The sequence below is a fragment of the Paramisgurnus dabryanus genome, chromosome 5 (genome assembly GCF_030506205.2).
Source record: "Paramisgurnus dabryanus chromosome 5, PD_genome_1.1, whole genome shotgun sequence".
NCBI classification, from domain to species: domain Eukaryota; kingdom Metazoa; phylum Chordata; class Actinopteri; order Cypriniformes; family Cobitidae; genus Paramisgurnus; species Paramisgurnus dabryanus.
Genome location: NC_133341.1, coordinates 37,404,922 through 37,424,872, shown reverse-complemented (window position 1 = coordinate 37,424,872; position 19,951 = coordinate 37,404,922). Strand labels below are relative to the sequence as shown.

The 19,951-nt window shown below is 38.5% G+C and overlaps 2 protein-coding genes across 4 annotated transcripts; one reads left to right on the top strand and one right to left on the bottom strand.

Annotated features, from left to right (window-relative positions):
- The first annotated feature begins 8,170 nt into the window (after positions 1–8,170).
- Positions 8,171–14,524, top strand: pomt1 (protein-O-mannosyltransferase 1). Of its 3 annotated transcripts, XM_065284013.2 has the most exons (19): positions 8,173–8,599; positions 8,676–8,782; positions 8,875–8,925; positions 9,038–9,184; positions 9,261–9,366; positions 9,454–9,513; positions 9,697–9,790; positions 9,875–10,030; positions 10,144–10,274; positions 10,364–10,459; positions 10,565–10,657; positions 10,733–10,829; positions 10,905–10,997; positions 11,457–11,577; positions 11,664–11,761; positions 11,864–11,977; positions 13,028–13,154; positions 13,353–13,530; positions 13,630–14,524. In XM_065284013.2, exons 1-19 carry the CDS (start codon positions 8,460–8,462, stop codon positions 13,802–13,804), a joined length of 2,184 nt encoding a protein of 727 aa, XP_065140085.1. In that variant the 5' UTR covers positions 8,173–8,459; the 3' UTR covers positions 13,805–14,524. The 3 variants fall into 3 exon arrangements, with proteins under 3 accessions (XP_065140087.1, XP_065140085.1, XP_065140084.1); XM_065284015.2 differs by lacking the exon at positions 13,630–14,524 and having other exon boundaries at positions 8,171–8,599; positions 13,028–13,182; positions 13,353–13,492; XM_065284012.2 differs by having other exon boundaries at positions 9,697–10,030.
- Positions 14,525–17,502: 2,978 nt separating this feature from the next.
- On the bottom strand, positions 17,503–19,674 carry LOC135774133 (zona pellucida sperm-binding protein 3). Its single transcript, XM_065284024.1, has 10 exons — positions 19,588–19,674; positions 19,343–19,521; positions 19,168–19,265; positions 18,950–19,095; positions 18,495–18,669; positions 18,301–18,406; positions 18,129–18,217; positions 17,937–18,022; positions 17,774–17,866; positions 17,503–17,692 (listed from the first exon to the last, which is right to left on the bottom strand). Exons 1-10 carry the CDS (start codon positions 19,640–19,642, stop codon positions 17,538–17,540), a joined length of 1,182 nt encoding a protein of 393 aa, XP_065140096.1. The 5' UTR covers positions 19,643–19,674; the 3' UTR covers positions 17,503–17,537.
- Positions 19,675–19,951: the final 277 nt, after the last annotated feature.

The window sequence follows — 19,951 nt, the reverse complement described above, 5'->3', positions numbered from 1 at the left end:
CAAAACGGAGGGGTCTAAATTGTGTTTCTTCAGTAAGGGTTGTACAATGGCCTTTTTAAAAGCCACTGGAACATATCCGTCAGTCAGTGTTGATGCTAGCCGTCCCATGCAGGGATCTGACAGTGGCCTTAACGAGCTCTTGCCGTGTGTGGAATTTGCTTGGATCTGGAGAAAGAGAACTATTAGGTACTGAAATAGATCCCACAAAGACAGATTTCTGTAGTTCACTGCTGTCAGGTTCACCTTCACATTTGGGCACTGACGGCAATTGGTCAGGTGGCTGGACAAAGAAGGCTGGACCTGAGCTTCACTGATGCGGGCCTGCTAATTCGGTAAGTGTAAGACCCAGTGTAATGTGGTCAGCAGGGTTGTTAAGTGATTCCACGTACCTCTATTTGGCCATCTCTGTTAGGGTCTGGATCTCTGCCATGCGCGTTCCTACAACATTTTGTAGCGGCAAGATTCGGATTTCAACCAGTACAACACAGTGGTAGAGTCAGACCAGAAAGTGACCTTATGGATGGGTATGGTCAACTCTGTTTGGAGCACCTTCGCCAATTGTGCACCGGAAAGGGCAGCACACAGCTACAAACGAGGCAGCTACAAACAAGGTGCTCCTCTAGACCTGGCTAAGACGAAGGTAAGAATAACTTGTCCTTGATGGTCTGTTGTGCATAAGTATGCCACCGAACCGTATGTCCTTTCCGACGCATCACTAAAGACATGAAGCTCTCGGGTGACAGAAGGGTGGTCAGCAGAGACTGGGGTGTATGCTCGAGTGAACTGCAGCTTTGCAAGAGTTGGGAGTTCTCCTACCCAGGTAAGCCACTTTTCTCTCAAAGTTATGGGCTCTATGGGGTTGTCCCAACCAAGTTTGTGCTTCCAGAGGTCTTGGATAATAACATTGGTCCTTGTAATAAATGGTGTAATGAACCCCAAAGGGTAATACTGACTTGCCAAAGTTTTATATATGTTCCTCATGGTAGGCTCAACAGTTTCCACAAAACGTAAATTGTACCCCAAGGTGTCACTTATGCAATTCCACCGCAGACCAATAGTGAGTTCCTGAAGGTCAGTACGTCTTTGGGCAAACCAACGTCAGTCAGATTTGACGTCAGATTTGTCCCTAGGCAGCAAACGGACTTGGTGGAACATACCCTTGATGTCCCCACCGATAGCAACAGTGTGCTGGCGAAATCTCAGGATGACACCTAGTAAGGATGTTCCCAAAGACTGTCCCTGGTGTTGGAAGGAGGAGTTGAAGACAATTCTGTCTTTACCATTGTGTTGCACCATGTGTGTTCGGAATGAACCAAGACTCTGCACTTTGATCTGCTTCCTCTGGAGTTATCTTAGACACATAACCAGCTGACTCCAACTTACTGATCTCATTGCAGTAAACTCTAGCCTTCTAAGGATCCCGTGCCAGTCTGCGCTCAGTATGGCGTAAGTTTAGGGGGTTTGTCTCAGCAGCGGGGTAGCATAACGTTGTACACCATCCACCGTCACCCTGATGGTGGCATCCTGCAGTAAAGTGTTAGCCTCTTTGTCCTGTTTGGACCTTGTAACCATCTTGGTATTGTATAGAAGAGTGTCAACTTGCTATACTCCTTCCACATTCTGGATAAGATCGTCACGAGTTGGATCTGTCATAATGTGAAGACACTGCTGACTTCCCCCGAGGGCTGCATGGGACTTATTGGGCCTTGGAGACCATCCTAGCTGTGTATGAACAGCATTGGGTCCTCCTATGGGGCCTTTACAAATGGGATGAACTGGTGTCATGAGATACGGCACATCTTACCCATGCCGATATTACATATTACCCTTGTGCTGTTACATCTCACCCATCCCTCTGTTACATCTCACCCATGCTGCTGTTACATCTCACTCATGCTGCTGTTACATCTCACCTATCCCGCTGTTACATCTCACCCATCCCGCTGTTACATCTCACCCATCCTGCTATTACATATTACCCTCGTGCTGTTACATCTCACCCATCCCTCTGTTCCATCTCATCCATCCCTCTGTTACATCTCACCCATGCTGCTGTTACATCTCACCCATGCTGCTGTTACATCTCACCCATCCTGCTGTTACATCTCACCCCCCCACTGTTACATTTCAGCCCTCCTGCTGTTACATCTGACCCATCCAGCTATTACATATTACCCTTGTGCTCTTACATCTCACCCCCCACTGTTAATTTCACCTTTTAATCTCATCTTTTTAACTCTATTTTAATATCACACAGTCAAATCTGACCCCATTTGAAACAATTGTAACTCTACCAATAAGGGTGACCGTTACAAGCTGTTTGTGCATGTATTAGATCTGCATAAGTTCTGTCCAGACCTTCCTAAAATGACTGAAATGCCCCTAATGTTTCTAACCTTGTTAGGAAATTCTCTTGCTTTTGATTCACAGACTGTAAATGTGTTTTAATTAAAGTATTCGATGTTGATTCTGTCAAACTACAGCTTAAAGAATCTACAGTATGTACACTGAGAATGTACACTAACAGGTAAGCCCTGTCCAGAAACCTCCGAAGAGCGTCTAAGTGTGTATTTATGCAGTCATGTCTTTCTTCCTCACTGAATGAAGTGTCTCACATAGATGCTTTGTATCACTATTCTCCACTAATTGATTTCAATCATCTATCCTCAGAAAATCCAGACGGTCACTACGGCACTTCCGCTCTTTTTCTGGAATTAAAGCCGCCCGCCTGCACACGTACACACTCTCCGGTGGTGTCTGTGTGTTTGTTTTAAATTTCCCACTAACTTTATGCACTCTTTGATCTGTAAGAGAAAGGGATTGTGATTGTGTGAGGCGCTGGGATATTTGGTTTTGCAGACAGCAGGGATTCATATAGAATCCAGCACATGAAAGAGGATCCATGATAAGACTGAGGTACTGAAGTGTACGGTGATGTGCGTGTTTCGGACACAATAAAAGCTAAAGGTGAAGCGTGAATTTGTGCACCACTAGCCAAAAACTGTCACAGCTTCAAATTGTATTTTATGCAGATTTCCTGAATTTCACCCATTGGTCGGACAAACATAGACCCCACAAGAATTTCACACCATTGGTTGAGTCAGTGAAAGCGTCAGTGTAACGACCAATAGATGACTGACAGCTAACTCTGAACAGAGATGTATTTTAGTAACCACTAAATCTCCACAGAGATTGTGTCAGTCAGTGAGCGTTTAAATTCATTCTGGTGAGATGTAGGGAATCATTTAGTTTTCCCCCCTTAAATCTTTCCATCATCTCAACACTTGAACAGTTTTCAAACATTTCTCTGGTTGGGTTTCCTGACATTAACTGGCGGCTGGATAGAAGTGTGTGTTGGGTTTGATTATTGGTGAACTCAAGTGCAGGACTGCAGATTGTATTGAACTTTTCTTTATCGTATTGCCAACTGACAAAAGAACAGAGGTTTTGTGTTGTTGTGAGGATCTTACACTAAAAAAATTTGACTGTATTTCTTTGGAAGGATTTGTTGTGAAATCTTGAACCCAGCGCCTGTAGAGACCACTGAAGTGATTGACAGACTAAGGGCAGAAGTTGAACAACATGGCTGTTTCTGAAGACTAAGAAAAGAAGCTCAGGAGAAAGTAAATGGGATATGATTATAACTACTGTACAGATACAATATGGTGCTAGATAGAAACTGCGCGCACACACACCCACACACAAAGCAACTTAACATGAACTGATAGACCTGAGATGATAAGTATTAAATATTTACATTTATTCATTCAGAAGATCAAAGAGTGACAAACAAATAAGGAAACATTTAATATTTGAGCATAGCTGTAAAGACTCTGGTTTTAGTTTAATATCATGACAGACAGACAGACAGACGGACAGTTACACACTCATTACAACAGTTTCTCTATAGCTGGATTATTTCCGGTATCTGTCTGTCTTTTATCTGCAGATGTTTTCGTGTTGCTGTTGCTTCAACCCTTAAACACATCCACATGCATCAAACCCATAACTACTGTAACACGTTCATTTACACAACAGCATTTATTCACTGTACGTCCTTCTTTTATACGGTCATCCCATTATTGGTTAAAATCCGTTGGAGCCATTCATTTAAAAAAAAGTAAATATACAGATCTACTTTCAATGATCTTTGTTTCTTCCTGTCTTGACTTTTCTTTAGACACATTAAACCATTGAAAATTCATGATAAAAATAAAGCACAGGTCTGAAGAGAGTTTTTTTAAACGATCTCAGGTAGGTAAATGTAGTCTCTAAATGGGTAAATATTGGACAGAACACATGTTGGGTTATTACATAAACCTATGCTGGGTTGTTTCAGTGCAATTTTGGGTTGTATCAACACATGGCTGAGTTAACAACAACCCGTCATGGGTTTATTTATAACCCAGCATGTGTTTTGTCCAATATTTACCCTGCATTGGGTTAAAATAAACCAGCAGAATTTAGAGTGAACTGAACTAAAGTGAAACGATTTCTTCAAACGGCCTCTTTAACTTCAAATTACAAACCATATTAGCAGAACATCTTCCAAAAGCAGCAGCAGCAGCACTCCAGCTTTCATTTTAACATCAAAGTGTCCATTTACATAAATCAAGAAACTGATGATACACACGCACGCACGCACGCACACACACACACACACACACACACACACACACACACACACACACACACACACACACACGCACGCACACGCACACACACACATGCAGAAACTTAAATCCCTTTAATCAAACTCTCACACAAACCTCTCAACATTATTAAAGCAAACATACTTTGGCTGATTTATGAGGCTTTCCAATGACAGGTCTGATCACAGGTTGATTTTTTTGTTTTGTGTTTTTACTTTCACATTAATATGCATCCGGTAATACATATGAGTGTGTGTGTGTGTGTGTGTGTGTGTGTGTGTGTGTGTGTGTGTGTGTGTGTGTGTGTGTGTGTGTGTGTGTGTGTGTGTGTGTGTGTGTGTGTCTGTGTGCATGCGCATGAGTGTTTTCTCCTTCAGTAATAATACTGCAATAAGACAGAATCTATGATTGTAATGTAGTATTACAATTCACGGATCAGAACTTGAATGTGAAAAATGTATCAGGTACTTTTACATACAAGTGTTCGAAAGCAGAAAAAAGATCTAGTGATTTCATTTCTGTCAACGAGACTCTTTGCTTTATTCTACAACTGATGAAGCTGAACTGTGATTCATGAGATCTCATTTTAATATTTTATTCTTATCAGATATCAGATGCTTATTATTGTTGTTACACACATATGCATGATGTGAGTTTGTAAATGAAAGATCAGGGTGAATATTTCATATCTGAATCAATGTCTCACCCTTGTGGAGGCTCGCTGTACTACAGAAAGATACAGAAGAGAATCAGGGCCAAGCGAAAATGAAAACATCTCAAGATTATATAACATTTATATTCTTAAGTTTATTCTTGCTTTGCTACGACACTATTCTCTACATTTTAGGACTTAATCTCATACTAGTGTGACTTTATTGTTGTAATCTTAATTCTTTAAATTATAGACTTTTTCTTGAAAAATTGGTTAAATCTCACATTATAATTTGTTTCCCGGACAGGGATTATACGGTACTAGTCCACCTAGGCTAAAATAGAGCTGTCCAAACTGAAACCAACTTGCACTGACATATCTTAAAATAGTAGTAAGGTATGTTTGTTAAAACTAGTTATATTTCCTAATTATTTATATATTTAATTAAACTTACGGCCCAGTCTTGGTTTATGATATTTATTAACATGATTTAATTCATTAGCTAAAATGAATTAATAATAAACCACCCAGCATATTTTAAGCTTGGTTTGTGTTAATTTAATTTTTACTAATACATTTTTAATATCAAAAGATGCAACTGTTAACACTAGTTAAAGCACAATAAACGAGCACAAAAATCGTATTGGCATGAACCGGTATTAACCAACATTAATTAAGGATTATCTATTGCAGTTTCTAATGTTAACAAATGCAACCTTATTGTAAAGTGTTATCATTAAATCTAAAGGTTTCTTTAATTAAGAAAACAGAAACGTTTTCTTATTAATTAAGAGAAAGCACAAACATAGGCACACAAGGTCATTTAGTAAAGAACTTGAGATGAATGGAGTCTGAATGGTGAATGGTCTAATAGTCCACCTGTATGTGCTAAACAATTGGCCCATGCAGACTTTCATTCATTAGTGCCATTAGCAGGCACTGAACTCTTAAAGTCACTCATCAGGCACTTCAGTGACCTCTGTGTCTCGTTCTGCCTTTTATTATATGTCTATACTTGCAGCCAGGTCCAATATTATTGAAATTTCAGGGTTGCTGTTAAGTGGCTCGCTTCAGCTAACCCTGATCTCCAAATGGCCACTCATGGGTCTCTGCGTTTATGTTCTGATGTGACCGAGTGCATCTGTCTCTGCGTTCGGTTTCAAAAACAGCAATTTACTCTATAGATCAGCTCACCGTGTATTGATGCACTTCATTGAGGTCAAGCCCATCAGACAGAGTTCAAATCACTGCTGTTTAGGACAGACATTTACTCTGTGGGTCACAATAAGGCTCGCATGTCAAGATCTTTGTGGCTGTGCACGCTGCTGAACGGAGAGAAGAGAATCTCAAGAAATCTCAGAACTCAACTTTTAATGGAAATGTGAGCATGAACTCGGATGCTGATCTCTTGTCCTCTGGCTGAGCTAAAACAGACTTAAAAAGTCCTAATCCTCTATAATCTTTTAAAGCAACACTCAAAGACTTGATCAGTTTAAGATCTTCTCTACCCAGTTTGCAGCGTGACGCGCTTAGATCTTTGTTTTATAAATAACACAGAGCTGAAACAACATGAATATTGAATGTGTATGTTGAAACGGCCATCAGCAGTTTTTAAATAAAAATAATGTATATAATGCTGCAAATGCCTTAAGATTATTTGTGCTTCGTTACTTAAATATACATATGCATGGAAATTTCATCAATACACATTTCTGCGTGTTCATTTATTTATTAAAATGTTTACAATAAAAGTGTTTACTTTTGCTCTCAAGGTTGGAGTGAGATTACATATGTCAGGAGAGGAGCAACTCGACCCTCATGTTTTGGCTAGCAGTTCAATTTTACCTGTTGTTCATAACTGACCAATTAGAAATAATAACTTATAATTGGAAAGTTATATATATATATATATATATATAATATATATATATATATATATATATAATATGAATCATATATATATATATATGATTAAGGGTATATATATATATATATATAAATAAAACAGTTTTGACCCCAAACGAGCCAACTGAACAGCGATGTTCAATGTACATACACAGAAGAGGTGTGTGTATGTGTGTGTGTGTGTGCGTGCGTGCGTGCGAGAGAGAGAGAGAGAGAGAGAGAGAGAGAGAGAGAGAGAGAGAGAGAGAGAGAGAGAGAGAGAGAGAGAGAGAACTGTTTATAGTTACAGTTCAGCAGTTGGAGAATTATTGACTGAATCAATAATATTTTAGCACAAATTTGGCTATATTTATTTGTTATTTACCGCATTCGTCGGATCTTGCTCATATCCAACTTCCACTCCGTGTGTGCGCGTGATGCGGATCCTCCTCGTGGCTAGTACACACGTGCGTGCAGCGGGATGACGTAATTTAACCAGAAACAACTAATTCTCATTTCTGATTGCCTGCTAGGTGACATTTATCTCTGCCTGGTTGTGTTCTATTGAGGATAAAACCTGCAACAATAATTAATACATAATAAATGTATAATTATAAAAATATCTGCATTAATACATATACACGTAATTAAATGTGCTAGGTAGGCAAGCGAGAATTAATATTTCTGACCAAAAATAAAAAAGTAATGTTTTATTTATAATTTATAATATTATTGTAATATAATATGAAGGTCTAATATTACGCAGCACTTAGTTGCTATACTTACTAGTAGTTAAATTCGTTTTTGAAACCGAAAGCAGAGTTTTTCCGCTCATTTGCTCCTCACACCTGCTTTCTGTAATAACTCGAGGCAGACAGTCGGCACAACAGCTGAGAGTTGATGGGTTGATGGGAGTTGATGGGTAACCAGCTAGTTTATCCACACGCCGGAGCAGAAGGTGGCGGTAATGCAGCAATGAGCTGGATACCAACCGCCATAAAAGACATAAAGAAGTTGCACAACAAGATAAAAACAGTAGGCTTATTTTAAAGATATGTGTGTATTCTTTTGAATCAAATTAAAGTTGTGCTAGGATATCTATATTAGTATTAGTTATATTAGTATAGTATAGTATTGAGATTTATTTTCGAAACCAGAAATTTACCAGCGTAAAAACGCATGCGTTTTACTGCATACCATGGAGTTTGGTCTATTTTAAATATGTATTTGTAGTAGTAGTAGTAGTAGTAGTAGTAGTTGATAGTAATGATATGTTTAAAGATTTATGGTTGACTAAAAGCAGAATGCAGTGTGTGAAGGTAAAGGTGGAGATTAATGTGCTGCTCGTGGCAGTGACTGCTGTTGCGCTCTTCACGAGACTCTATGACATTCAGTTTCCTAAAGCTGTAGTGTAAGTTAAGTCTCTCTATCTTTACTTATATTTACTGTTGTGAGGGTTTTCTTTACAAATCTCACGCTGGTTTTAGGTTTGATGAAGTCTTTTATGGGCAGTTCTTATCTCTATACATGAAACGAGTGCATTTTATTGACGAAAGTGCTCCACCTTTTGGCCACATGATATTAGCTTTAGGAGGTGAGAAACATTTTTATTGATACCTTATGAAACATTATTGCACTTATTGATCAGTAGATTGACTAATGTGTGTGTGTTTTTGTCTGAATTAGGTTATTTAGGAGGATTTGACGGCAACTTTGTTTGGAATAGAATTGGAGCAGGTGATGTTTATAGGTCTACATAACATTACTGTTATTGAACATTTATGTTTTTTAATATATATATAAGTCAGCTTTTATAATTGCATGAATCTTTATTGATGCTATTATTCAGAATACAGCAGTAATGTTCCTGTTTGGAGCCTACGGATTATTCCTGCCATTGCTGGCTCATTGTGTTTGCCACTGGGTTATCTCCTGGTGCTGGAGCTGGGATATAAACATCTCACAGCATTAGGAGCCTCGGTGCTCCTCCTCACGGGTAACTTATATCACATATATCAGAGATGGTAAGAGAGTTATGTGTTATTTTTATTAAATATGCTTTTTTTTTACAGAAAATTCCCTGATTGTGCAGTCACGTTTCATGTTGCTGGATTCTGTTTTGATCTTTTTTTTGCTGCTAGCTGTGCTGTCATACCTGCGCTTTCACAAAGCACACGAGTAAGATATTTATTATACACTTTGTCAGTCTGAGATCTGGCCCGTCAGAGAATGTCATGTAAAGTTTATGTCGTCTTGTGTTTTAAGTTCATCATTCAGGTGGTTTTGGCTGGTGATGTCTGGGGTCAGTTGTGCATGTGCAGTCGGGTACGTACAGTCAAGACAAACGTTTATTTTGTCCAGATGCTTACTTTAATGTCCATGTATTAAAATGTATTTGTTTTTAAAGCATAAAGGGCTTGGTCTGTCAATTAAATTCAGAAATCTGTTCTGTATTAGATCTTAAAATATCATTAAGAGTCATTTTTCTTTGATTTGTGTTATTTTCAGAGTAAAGTACATGGGTATGTTCACATATTTTCTCCTGCTCGCTCTAGCAGTTGTACACATCTGGCAACTTCTTGGAGATCGAAGATTAAGCAATGTGAGTACTGGTTATAAAGTTTCAGTGGATTTCACATGTTTTGATTTTCTGTTTTTAATTGTTTTACTGCGTTTCTGCGACAAGGCCAAAGTAGCAGCTGAGGTGTTGGTTCGTTTCCTTGCCCTTGTGGTTTTACCCGTCGTCATGTACCTCGGCTTTTTCTACGTTCATCTTACCCTGCTTTACCGCAGTGGACCACACGATCAGATGATGAGCAGTGCTTTTCAAGCAAGCCTGGAGGTATTTTTCTTCCTGTTTATATTGTATTTGATGTATTTTACTTACAATATTTGATTACACAGTTGGTTATAGTTAGTAGATGTAAATAGTCTGTCTGGTTTATGATGATTAAGGGTGGTCTTGCCAGGATCACTCATGGGCAGCCTTTGGAGATGGCATTCGGTTCCCAGGTTACTCTCCGCACTTTGTCCAGCAAACCGGTACCATGTTGGCTTCATTCCCACAAGGCTAACTATCCAGTTAGGTGAGTCTTCATCAGTCTTCAGCTGTTCACCAACCTCTGGGTTTTGTGATTTTCCTTTTATGATCTTAAGTGTTTATCTGTGATTAAAGGTATGAAAATGGACGCGGCAGCTCGCACCAACAGCAGGTGACCTGCTATCCTTTCAAAGATGTCAACAATTGGTGGATTATTAAGGACCCTGGCCGGTATGTTTGTTTGGTAACTATAAAAGTATAGAAACGTTACCATATTTTCCCTACTTATCAATACTTGATAACGGATATACTTTTTTATTTTATTTGAAATCTCAGCCACAGTCTGGTGGTAAACAGCCCTCCCAAACCGGTCAGACACGGCGACGTTATTCAGTTGGTACATGGGATGACATCTCGCTACCTCAACACGTAATACAGTCCTCCAGGATCAGATTTGTCCGAGTTGTATGTAGTAGAAGCAATAAACCGATGCTTTGTTTTCAGACATGATGTTGCTGCACCCATGAGCCCTCACCTACAGGAAGTGTCTGGTTATATTGATTTTAATGTCTCTATGCTGGCTCAGAATCTATGGCGAGTGGTAAGATTTTTATCATTTCTTTACCTTTAAAATTCACCTTTCATATTTGACTTCATTTATCACTCCGTCCTATAGGACATCACTAACAGAGAGTCTGATAGAGAGATCTGGAAGACGATTTTATCAGAGGTGCGACTTGTTCACGTCAACACTTCAGCTGTTCTCAAGGTTTGTGCTATAACAGATAATATTGTATGTGTCTGTGTGTATATATATATATATATATATATATATATATATATATAGGCTATTATGTATATTACGGTTATGACATTCACACAAATATCTGAAAGGGTTTCCTATCATTCTGAGATTTTAATCCATTGCAGAAGGAAGACGTTCCTCACAAAAAAACGCTTTTAAAGACCCTTCGTTATTATTTTTAATGCACTTGTGCCGTCGAACTGTTGTATAAACACAGCAAAGGTGGTAATGCGGCACGACACGAAGCAGAGTTACACCACGGGTGTGCATTATTTTCAAATAATTGAAAGGACCTTGGTTAGGTTATTTTAAGATATTTGAAAGGTCAGGTGTTTCAGGTGGCCCTGTGGTCTAAATATCAATAGTTATTGTTAATTATTAAAATGAATTTTTATTGTTAAGTGCTTCAGTAATGTTTTCCAGCTCAGTGGCGTCTCTCTGCCGGAGTGGGGTTTCAAACAGCTGGAGGTGGTCGGAGATAAGATTAATAAAGCCTACCAGCAGACGGGCATCTGGAATGTGGAGGAACATCGCTATGGAAGAAGTTGGAAAATACACAATGGACTATTTTACATAAGAAATGTGTCAGCTTTTCTTTTCTTTTATTTGTTTAATTCAACTTCTCCACAGGTCAGGAACAGATGGAGAGGGAGTTGGAGCTGAAATCACCTACTCACAGTGACATCACAAAAAACCTCACTTTCATGGCCAAATTTCTTGAGCTGCAGGTGAATATCATGAACTATAAACGCATATCATTTACAGTTCACAGAAAAGCCATTGAAAGCATGTGTTTTAAAATAAAGTGATGTTGTATGTTTGAATGACAGTGGAAGATGATGACAGTGAAGAATGAAGAGTCTGAGCACAAGTACAGCTCATCACCTCTTGAATGGATTACCTTGGATACAAACATTGCATACTGGCTTCATCCTTCAACTAATGTAGGTTTAATAATACATTATATTTTTGTCTTTGATTAAATGTAGGGCTGTCCATCTCTTTTTTTTTTTTTTTTTTTTTTTGGGTGGGGGGTATAGAAAAATCCCAAATGATCTAGTAACCCTTCATGTGTGATTAATCATAATGCCTGTTGTGAAAATCTATTTAGTTTAAAGGGGACATTTCACAAGACCTTTTAAGATATAAAATCAATCTTTGGTGTCCCTAGAGTACATATGTCAAGTTTTAGGTAAAAATACCCCACAGATCATTTATTATAACATGTTCAAATTGTGCCGTGGTTGGATAGTTCCGATTAAGGGGCGGTATTATTATAATAAGATCCCCTTCTGACATCACAACGGGAGAAAATTTCAATGAGCTAGTTTTTCACATGCTTGCAGAAAATGGTTTACCAAAACTAAGTTACTGGGTTGATCTTTTTCACACAGCACTTAAACATGGAAAGATTTTCATGATATGGCCCCTTTACACTTTTTCGTCATCATTTACGGTACTGTATGCTACAAAGTATAACATCAGACATAAGTAATTCTGTCACTTTGTGCATTTAAAGATGAAAGCCTAAATACATGAATGTGGTGGATTTTGAGAGTTTTTATAATCTTGTAAACCATTTTGTGCTCTTTTAGTAAAATCTTTGGTTGCATATAAAGATGCAAAACCCTCTTAGTGCGTCTGTCATGTTTTCATGTCATCTTTTATCAGACTGTTATTTCTGTATGACCTGAGTCCGGGGAAGTAGACAATTTGATGTAGGTATAATATCATCATTTTATTTTGATGGGAATAAAATCTGAGAGAGTTCACCATTGGTCAAAACATGCTTATTGTTTATCGAATGATTAGTGGAGGCATTTAATACAGATTTATTATTGATTACTCCAAACTAACCTTTGCACACTGAGTGTAATGAAATAATTCTGTTAAATTATTCATGTTAAATGAATGAATCACATACATTAACACTGACATCCCTGTTAAAAAGGTTAACCAGTAATAACCAACCCTTTTCTTTTTGTTTAATTCAGGCACAAATTCAGTTGATTGGGAATCTTGTTACTTGGACCACAGGAAACATTGCACTGGCAGTTTACTCTCTTTTGCTCTTAATCTACTTATTAAGGCGACGAAGAAAAGTCCTGGACATTTCTGAAGGTGTGTACTCGAGGAACTGATCATTTGTGTAAGCTTAACCATGTTAATAAGTCAAGTTAAAAGGTTAAAGTGCAGTGAGTTGGAGCATTTTGTGGTTGCTAGGGCATTATGAGTGACAGTTGCTAGGGTGTTTCTGGTGGTTTCTTATAACAATGTTTATTAATGATGATCTGTGCTTTTTAACTTGTGAAAATGTAGATTCTTGGGAGCAGCTGGTTTTGGCGGGTGTAGTGACTATCGGAGGCTGGTCGGTTAATTACGTGCCGTTCTTTCTAATGGAGAAGACTTTGTTTCTGTACCACTATCTTCCAGCGCTTACATTCAAGGTCTTGCAGATACCTATAGTTGTCGAGCACGTGTACACTCACGTATTGAGGTAAAGACAGGAAGACTTTTAAAACATGTATGTTACTTCAAAAATAAACAAATTCCAGTTTTGAATTAGTTGAACTAATCTCTTTATGTCGTTTCTCAGATCCCCAGCTCAACAGAAGTCATTTGTTGGTGTTATTCTGGCAGTCCTTACTTCAATATTTGTGTGCCACCACAATTTGAGTCCTCTTACTTACGGTCAGCCTGCACTGACCTCAGATCAGCTGACTGCACTATGTTGGAAAGAGAGCTGGGATCTTCTTCTTCGAAGACGCTGAAAGAATAGGACCTTCAGTCTTTGTTACAAAATTGGGGTCTTTTAGGGTCTCGTACCCCAAACATAAAAATGTAAAACTTCTCTACAATGAAAACTCTGCTGCTGCTGCTGCTGCTCAGTATTAAATCAACTATTTTCATAAAATCACCTGTGGGATTATTGTTTCTGTTCCCATCGAGGACGCTCCAGTATGTGGGATTTTATAATGTTCAGTGATGTCACCTGCTGCCATTATGAGACCCGTTCATATTTATGCCGTTTTCCGCTTCATTGTGGCTTCTTCAGAATGCATTCTGGGAAACTTGGCTGTCCACACAAGTCCACACCTCCCAATTTATCCTCGATTAAAGAGGCGAATCCGGGAATTCGATGTGAACTTAGAATGGGAATAGTACCTGGGCAGCGACTGATGATGTTTTACAAGTACAGACGAGAACGCTTTATGAGAAACAGCCTACGTCTCTTTAAATACCGTACACAACAGTCAGTGGATTTGTTTATCTTTATGATACAGTTTGTCGTCTCTGAGCTGCTCAAACAAACAACTCTTTGTTTACATCATATGTCTGCCTGTCCTTCATCTCTGTTTTGTAGTTTGTCAAGTTGTAGTCCTGTTCACATGTGTTGTATTACTGATGAGCATCACTTGTTTCTTGTGTAACAGATGTCTCCTTTGGGGCTCCTCCATTACGGTTTTATTAAAAACTTTTTTGCACTTGGATCCGGAGTATTTCTTCATGATGACATTCATGTGAAAGTCTACAAATAGACCATTGAGCCTCAAGTTAAATATAAGAAGGAAACCTTTTCTTATTTTTGTCAGTGCCAAAAACCCATCTGATCTCTTCAGTGTTTACCTTTCAGATTTGCAGCAGATCGGTGTGATTATAAAAGACACATTTAATAATGGTGAGACGCCTCTCAACTGTATATGTAAAGTGTCACAAACTACATCGAAATGTTTGATTGGTCCCTGTGTTCAGATCATTTTGTTTATGTGTTTCATCTAATATGGACCCAAACCTAAATTTAATTTGTTTACACAAACATATGTGACCCATTCCTTTCATATATGTACAGTAAGTATATGACGTATTTATATTTCTTAACTCCACATAAAAGTAAACATTATTTGTTTTACATCCTGTATGGGCTGTTTTCTTGAATTGTTGTATGTTATTACAGAGTTTTGTTCACTCTTGCTGTAACTATATGAGAATCAGTGGCACCATCTGCTGATGACATCACCAAACATACGTGCTCAGTTAAAGGGGACGTATCATGAAAATCAGTCATTTTCATGTTTAAGTGCTATAATTGGGTCCCCAGTGCTTCTATCAACCTAGAAAATGTGGAAAAGATCAACCCAGTAACTTAGTTTTGATAAACCATTCTCTGCAAGCATATGAAAAAATAGCTCATTGAAATTTGGCTCCTCTTGTGATGTCAGAAGGGGATCTTATTATAATAATACCACCCCTTAATCTGCAACCACAACACTAACATTTAGTACAGAGATCAGCTCATTTGCATTTTAAAGGACACACTTAAAACAGAACATTTTTGCTCACACCTACAAAGAGTCAATTTTAACATCTCATAATATATTATCTATATGTATATTAAGCTAAAACTACACATATGTACTCTGGGGAGACCAAAGATTTATTTGACATCTTATAAAAGTCTTGTAAAATGTCTCCTATAAAAGAATTATGTGTCAAGTTCAGCATAGTCTCTATAAAGATAAGCTGTAGGTAGACTTGGAGCAACTAGTAATAAGTATTACATTATTTTTGTAATGAAAGGTTCATAGTGTGATCATTTTCTCAAAACGTAATAAAATCTTGATCTTATAATGTAATAATATTTTACATTGAGAAATGTATTACATTATAAACTCACCAAAATATTTTCATAATCATTTTAAACATTGCAAACTTTGGTGCTTTAATTTATGCAAAGCATCACTATTATTATACATCATAGGGGTATGGGGGTGGGATTGTTTTATTTAAGAGGCTTTAAGAATACTTCTGCTTTCATTGAGATTTCTCAAACTATAAATCTGAACTAAAATTTCATTCATTTGAAATAATGTTGTTAAATATGGAACTTACTGATTATAACAACAAACAGCTTTCTTTTGTCCTAGCTACTGTCTACAGACCTCCAGGCCACCACACAGTTATATAATGCTGGGCAAAGATTTATAAAAGTGATTTTTGGCATAATATATGAGTGTGTGCTGTGTGTTAATATTATGTACTGTTTATATAGATACACACATATTCATGTTTGTATTTAAGGAACATTTACATGTGTATATATATTTATTTATATATTCTATATTGTATATAAACAAAAAATGGATATTTAAATAATTAATGTTCTGAATTGTATATATGTATGTGTCTGCTGTGTGTAATCATAACACAAAGACACATATATTATGCAACAAAAAAAACACTTTTATTTTGTATGCGATTAATCCCAATTAATCTGTGCCCAGCACTAATTACTACGCTCTCTAGTACGGTTTAATCTTAGCCACCGATTTTTCTGTTTTCTCCTGCATTTATTAATGTAAAGCTGCAATTAAACAATTGTGAAAAGTGCTATATATATATATATATATATAAAATTGAATTGACTGTGGTGGAATATTGCAAAAATCATTTTTGATACATTTTTGAGTTTTGGTTTCAGTTATTTAAATTAGCTTAAAATGGCTAAGCTACGCAAAAACCCACACATGTGATCATGGGGCAAAAAAATGCCCCATTGAAATGGTAATATAGTGCTTTTAACAGACCTATGGCCATCCAAAGCGCTTTACAATTAGCCTCACATTCACACACTGGCGGTGGTGTCAGCCATGCAAGGCGCCAGCCAGCTCGTCGGGAGCAGCTGGGGTTAGGTGTCTTGCTCAAGGACACCTCGACACTTGGTCCGGTGGAGCCGGGGATTGAACCATCCCATGTAGACAACCTACATGAACCACTAGGCCACTGCCACCCAAACTGTTATAACTACCATTTTGACCCCCCATTTATATTTAGTTACCAAGGGGACCACTTTCAGGTGCTGCGTAATGTTGCAGCCATAGTACAGCAGCAAAGTCCTTGATTATTACACCAGAGACAGAATATAGTTCCGTATCGGCCAAGAAAATCACAACTTTTCATTTCCCGTTGGTCATGCTATGGATAAGATATTTTCCATTTGTGAACTTGTATTTACCAGTGTGTTGTGTTCAAGTGCTTTTGTTGTTCATGTGCATTTTTCACGTCGGCTTTTGGTATTTACCAGAGCAAGAAGGCAGCATAAGTACACAATGTAACTACAGAAGAGTCAAGTTTTAAATAAGAAAAATATTCAAAACTCTTTGGTTATTTTTGAGCACGATGCTAATGGTCTAATCAGACTCAATGGATTATGCTAAGCTATGCCAAAAGTGGTAACGCCAAACCTGGAGATCCACTGAATGGTAAAACCCAAATGTTTAACTCTGAAGGAGCTGGAAAATGAGAATAAAAAAAAAAGTGTGTGTAGTGTCCCTTAAAGTTCCTTTGCAAGATCAGCCGTACTCTGATGGCAATCAGTTTCAGGAGCGTCTGCAGGACAACATCAGCAATGACAAGATCAAGATTATTCCCTACTTCAATTGAGAAAACAGCACATTAAAAAAAATGGCAATTCTCATGCAATGTTTATTGAAAAACATTTCAGCATCAATATTTCGTCAGCAGATCTCTGCTCGGCCTGTAGCCCAGGCGTCCTCCTCTCCAGAAACACAGATAATAGCTCACAGCGATGACTAACATTACAGTAACCAGCACAGCTGCGACTGACATGACCACCAGCCAAACTGGAGATTCACTTAAACCTGGAAAAAAACAAATCAGTAGGTCAACTCAGCATACAGAGCAATGACCAAAAAACTTGAATCGATGTCCACAACACAGACCGTGTTCAGTAATCTTGGTGTTCAGCGATACGTTTCTCTCGGATTCATCCTCCACTATTATAAAAGGTCCTAAAATCTTGCGTGCAGATTGGCCTTGAGGAAGAAACCGGGCTGTGTGAATTTATAATCCAGATGAAGTCTGGCTAGAGGTGAGAGCTCTTACCCTTCAGGGTGTCTATCCTCCATTTACAGGTGGACTCACAGCAGGAACACAAGTAACTTTGGGGAGGATTATCAAGGAGTTCCCATCTACAACATAACAGCTTCAGAATAAAAGCTTACAGACAAACCCACCATTATGGGTTAGGGTGGCTATTATTCCTCAACTCATCTTTGCTGAGCTATAGGATCTAACCTGTGGCGTTCCTTCACGTAGTGACATGCTTTCCCATCAACCTTCGAGCTGTGGATGTCCCATGCTGTCAGGTCACAGTGAAGGAAAATCTGCAGATCGAGTATCAAACAGAGAAGGTTGTTAACCAATAAAACCATAACTCTAGTGGTTAACCCAAACCAGCAACTCTCACATTCTCTCCAAGAGCAAATTTGAAGGCCTCAATGTAAAGACGCATTTCACTGGGCTCCCGTCTCGGCAGAAATGTGGAGTTTCCTTCTTTACTTTCCATCAGACACCTGCGAGAGCTCCAAAGGTCTCATGAGCATCAACAGTCAGAGGACAAAAGTATGGCCAGTCATCATGCACTACAGTACATTTGCTTACCCTGAATTAGAAACGATGGGGTGCACCTTACTATTAAATCTGATGTCAGACCCTGTGGCCATCACACATCGGTCTAGAAAGATCCACAGAGGTCCAGGACTCTGAACCTCAGCTCTGATGGGAATACTGGAGCCCAGCTTAAAACTCAAAGATGATGCAGGGCCACTAAACTCATCTGTGGATATAAGGTGCAGTCAGTACACACACACACACACACACACACACACACACACACACACACACACACACACACTGAGCATCTCTAAATGTCCAAACACAAAATTGTTTGCCAACACGTCTTTATTCTAAGGAAAAGAAAAAAGGTCTAGCAGGAGTTCACCCATAAGGTATTGACTGGATACTATAATGCATCTCTGTCTAAACAGGGTTTGAAAAGCAATTTCAATTAGTTTAGCTGGTATAACATGGTGTTAGGAAACCGAAGTTTCACTGACTGTTCATGAGCTCCATGCTGAAGACCACCTCCTCGTCTGCTCCATTCACCTCCTCGTCTGCTCCATTCACCTCCTCGTCTGCTCCATTCACCTCCTCGTCTGCTCCATTCACCTCCTCGTCTGCTCCATTCACCTCCCCTACAGGTCTGGAGGTTCAACGGCTCAGTTTTACAGAAAAAAACAATTAAGTAATTCTGAGGAGATGAACAATCACCTACAAATCATGGACACATTGGACCGTTTGTGATATTAAGGGGAGTCCAGGTCCTCTGTCATAGAGCAATTCAGTGGAGTACCTCACCCACCTCACTTGGACCTTAGACAGCAATGCAAAATAAAGTCGTCAAGATGATAACCCTAAGCATCAGGTTCATCACATGAATAACAGCGTACCTGCTTATGAAAGCCACAATCACTCAATGAAACATAGAAATGCAGTGAATCATCTGAACCCAGGAAACTTGGAGCACAGTTGCCCAGCAGAGCTCTGGATGAATCCAGTTTCTCTGATAGATCCAGTCTGGGCTTCCAGCTTATACTGACTGTATCATATCTACAGTCTATTAACAGATCTGAAAACAACACCAACTTAACAAAAAGAAACTTTACACATCAAATCAAAATAACAACTCATCTACCTTTCTGCGCCATTGCAGGAGCCACCAACATCAAGAGAAAACTAAACCAATTCATTCTTCAGTCAAACAGGCAATAGATGTGTTTTGTGCTTTTGTGAGATCTAATTATAATCAAGTTAACAGCTGTCAGCTGACGGTTAACTGGCGCAACCAGCCACTCACTGACAATCAACAGCTTGTTAAAACAATCATCGAGCACAAACCAACAGCTTTTTTAGGGGTGTATTCTAGAAAGCTGGTTGTGTGTCATACCCGGGTATGTTTAAAAAATTGAAAATGTCTTTGTGTATTCTCTGTGTGTGCACATTAACATTAGGTTACCAGTATGAGGTTGATTGAAGGTGTTTTGGAATGGACATTAAAT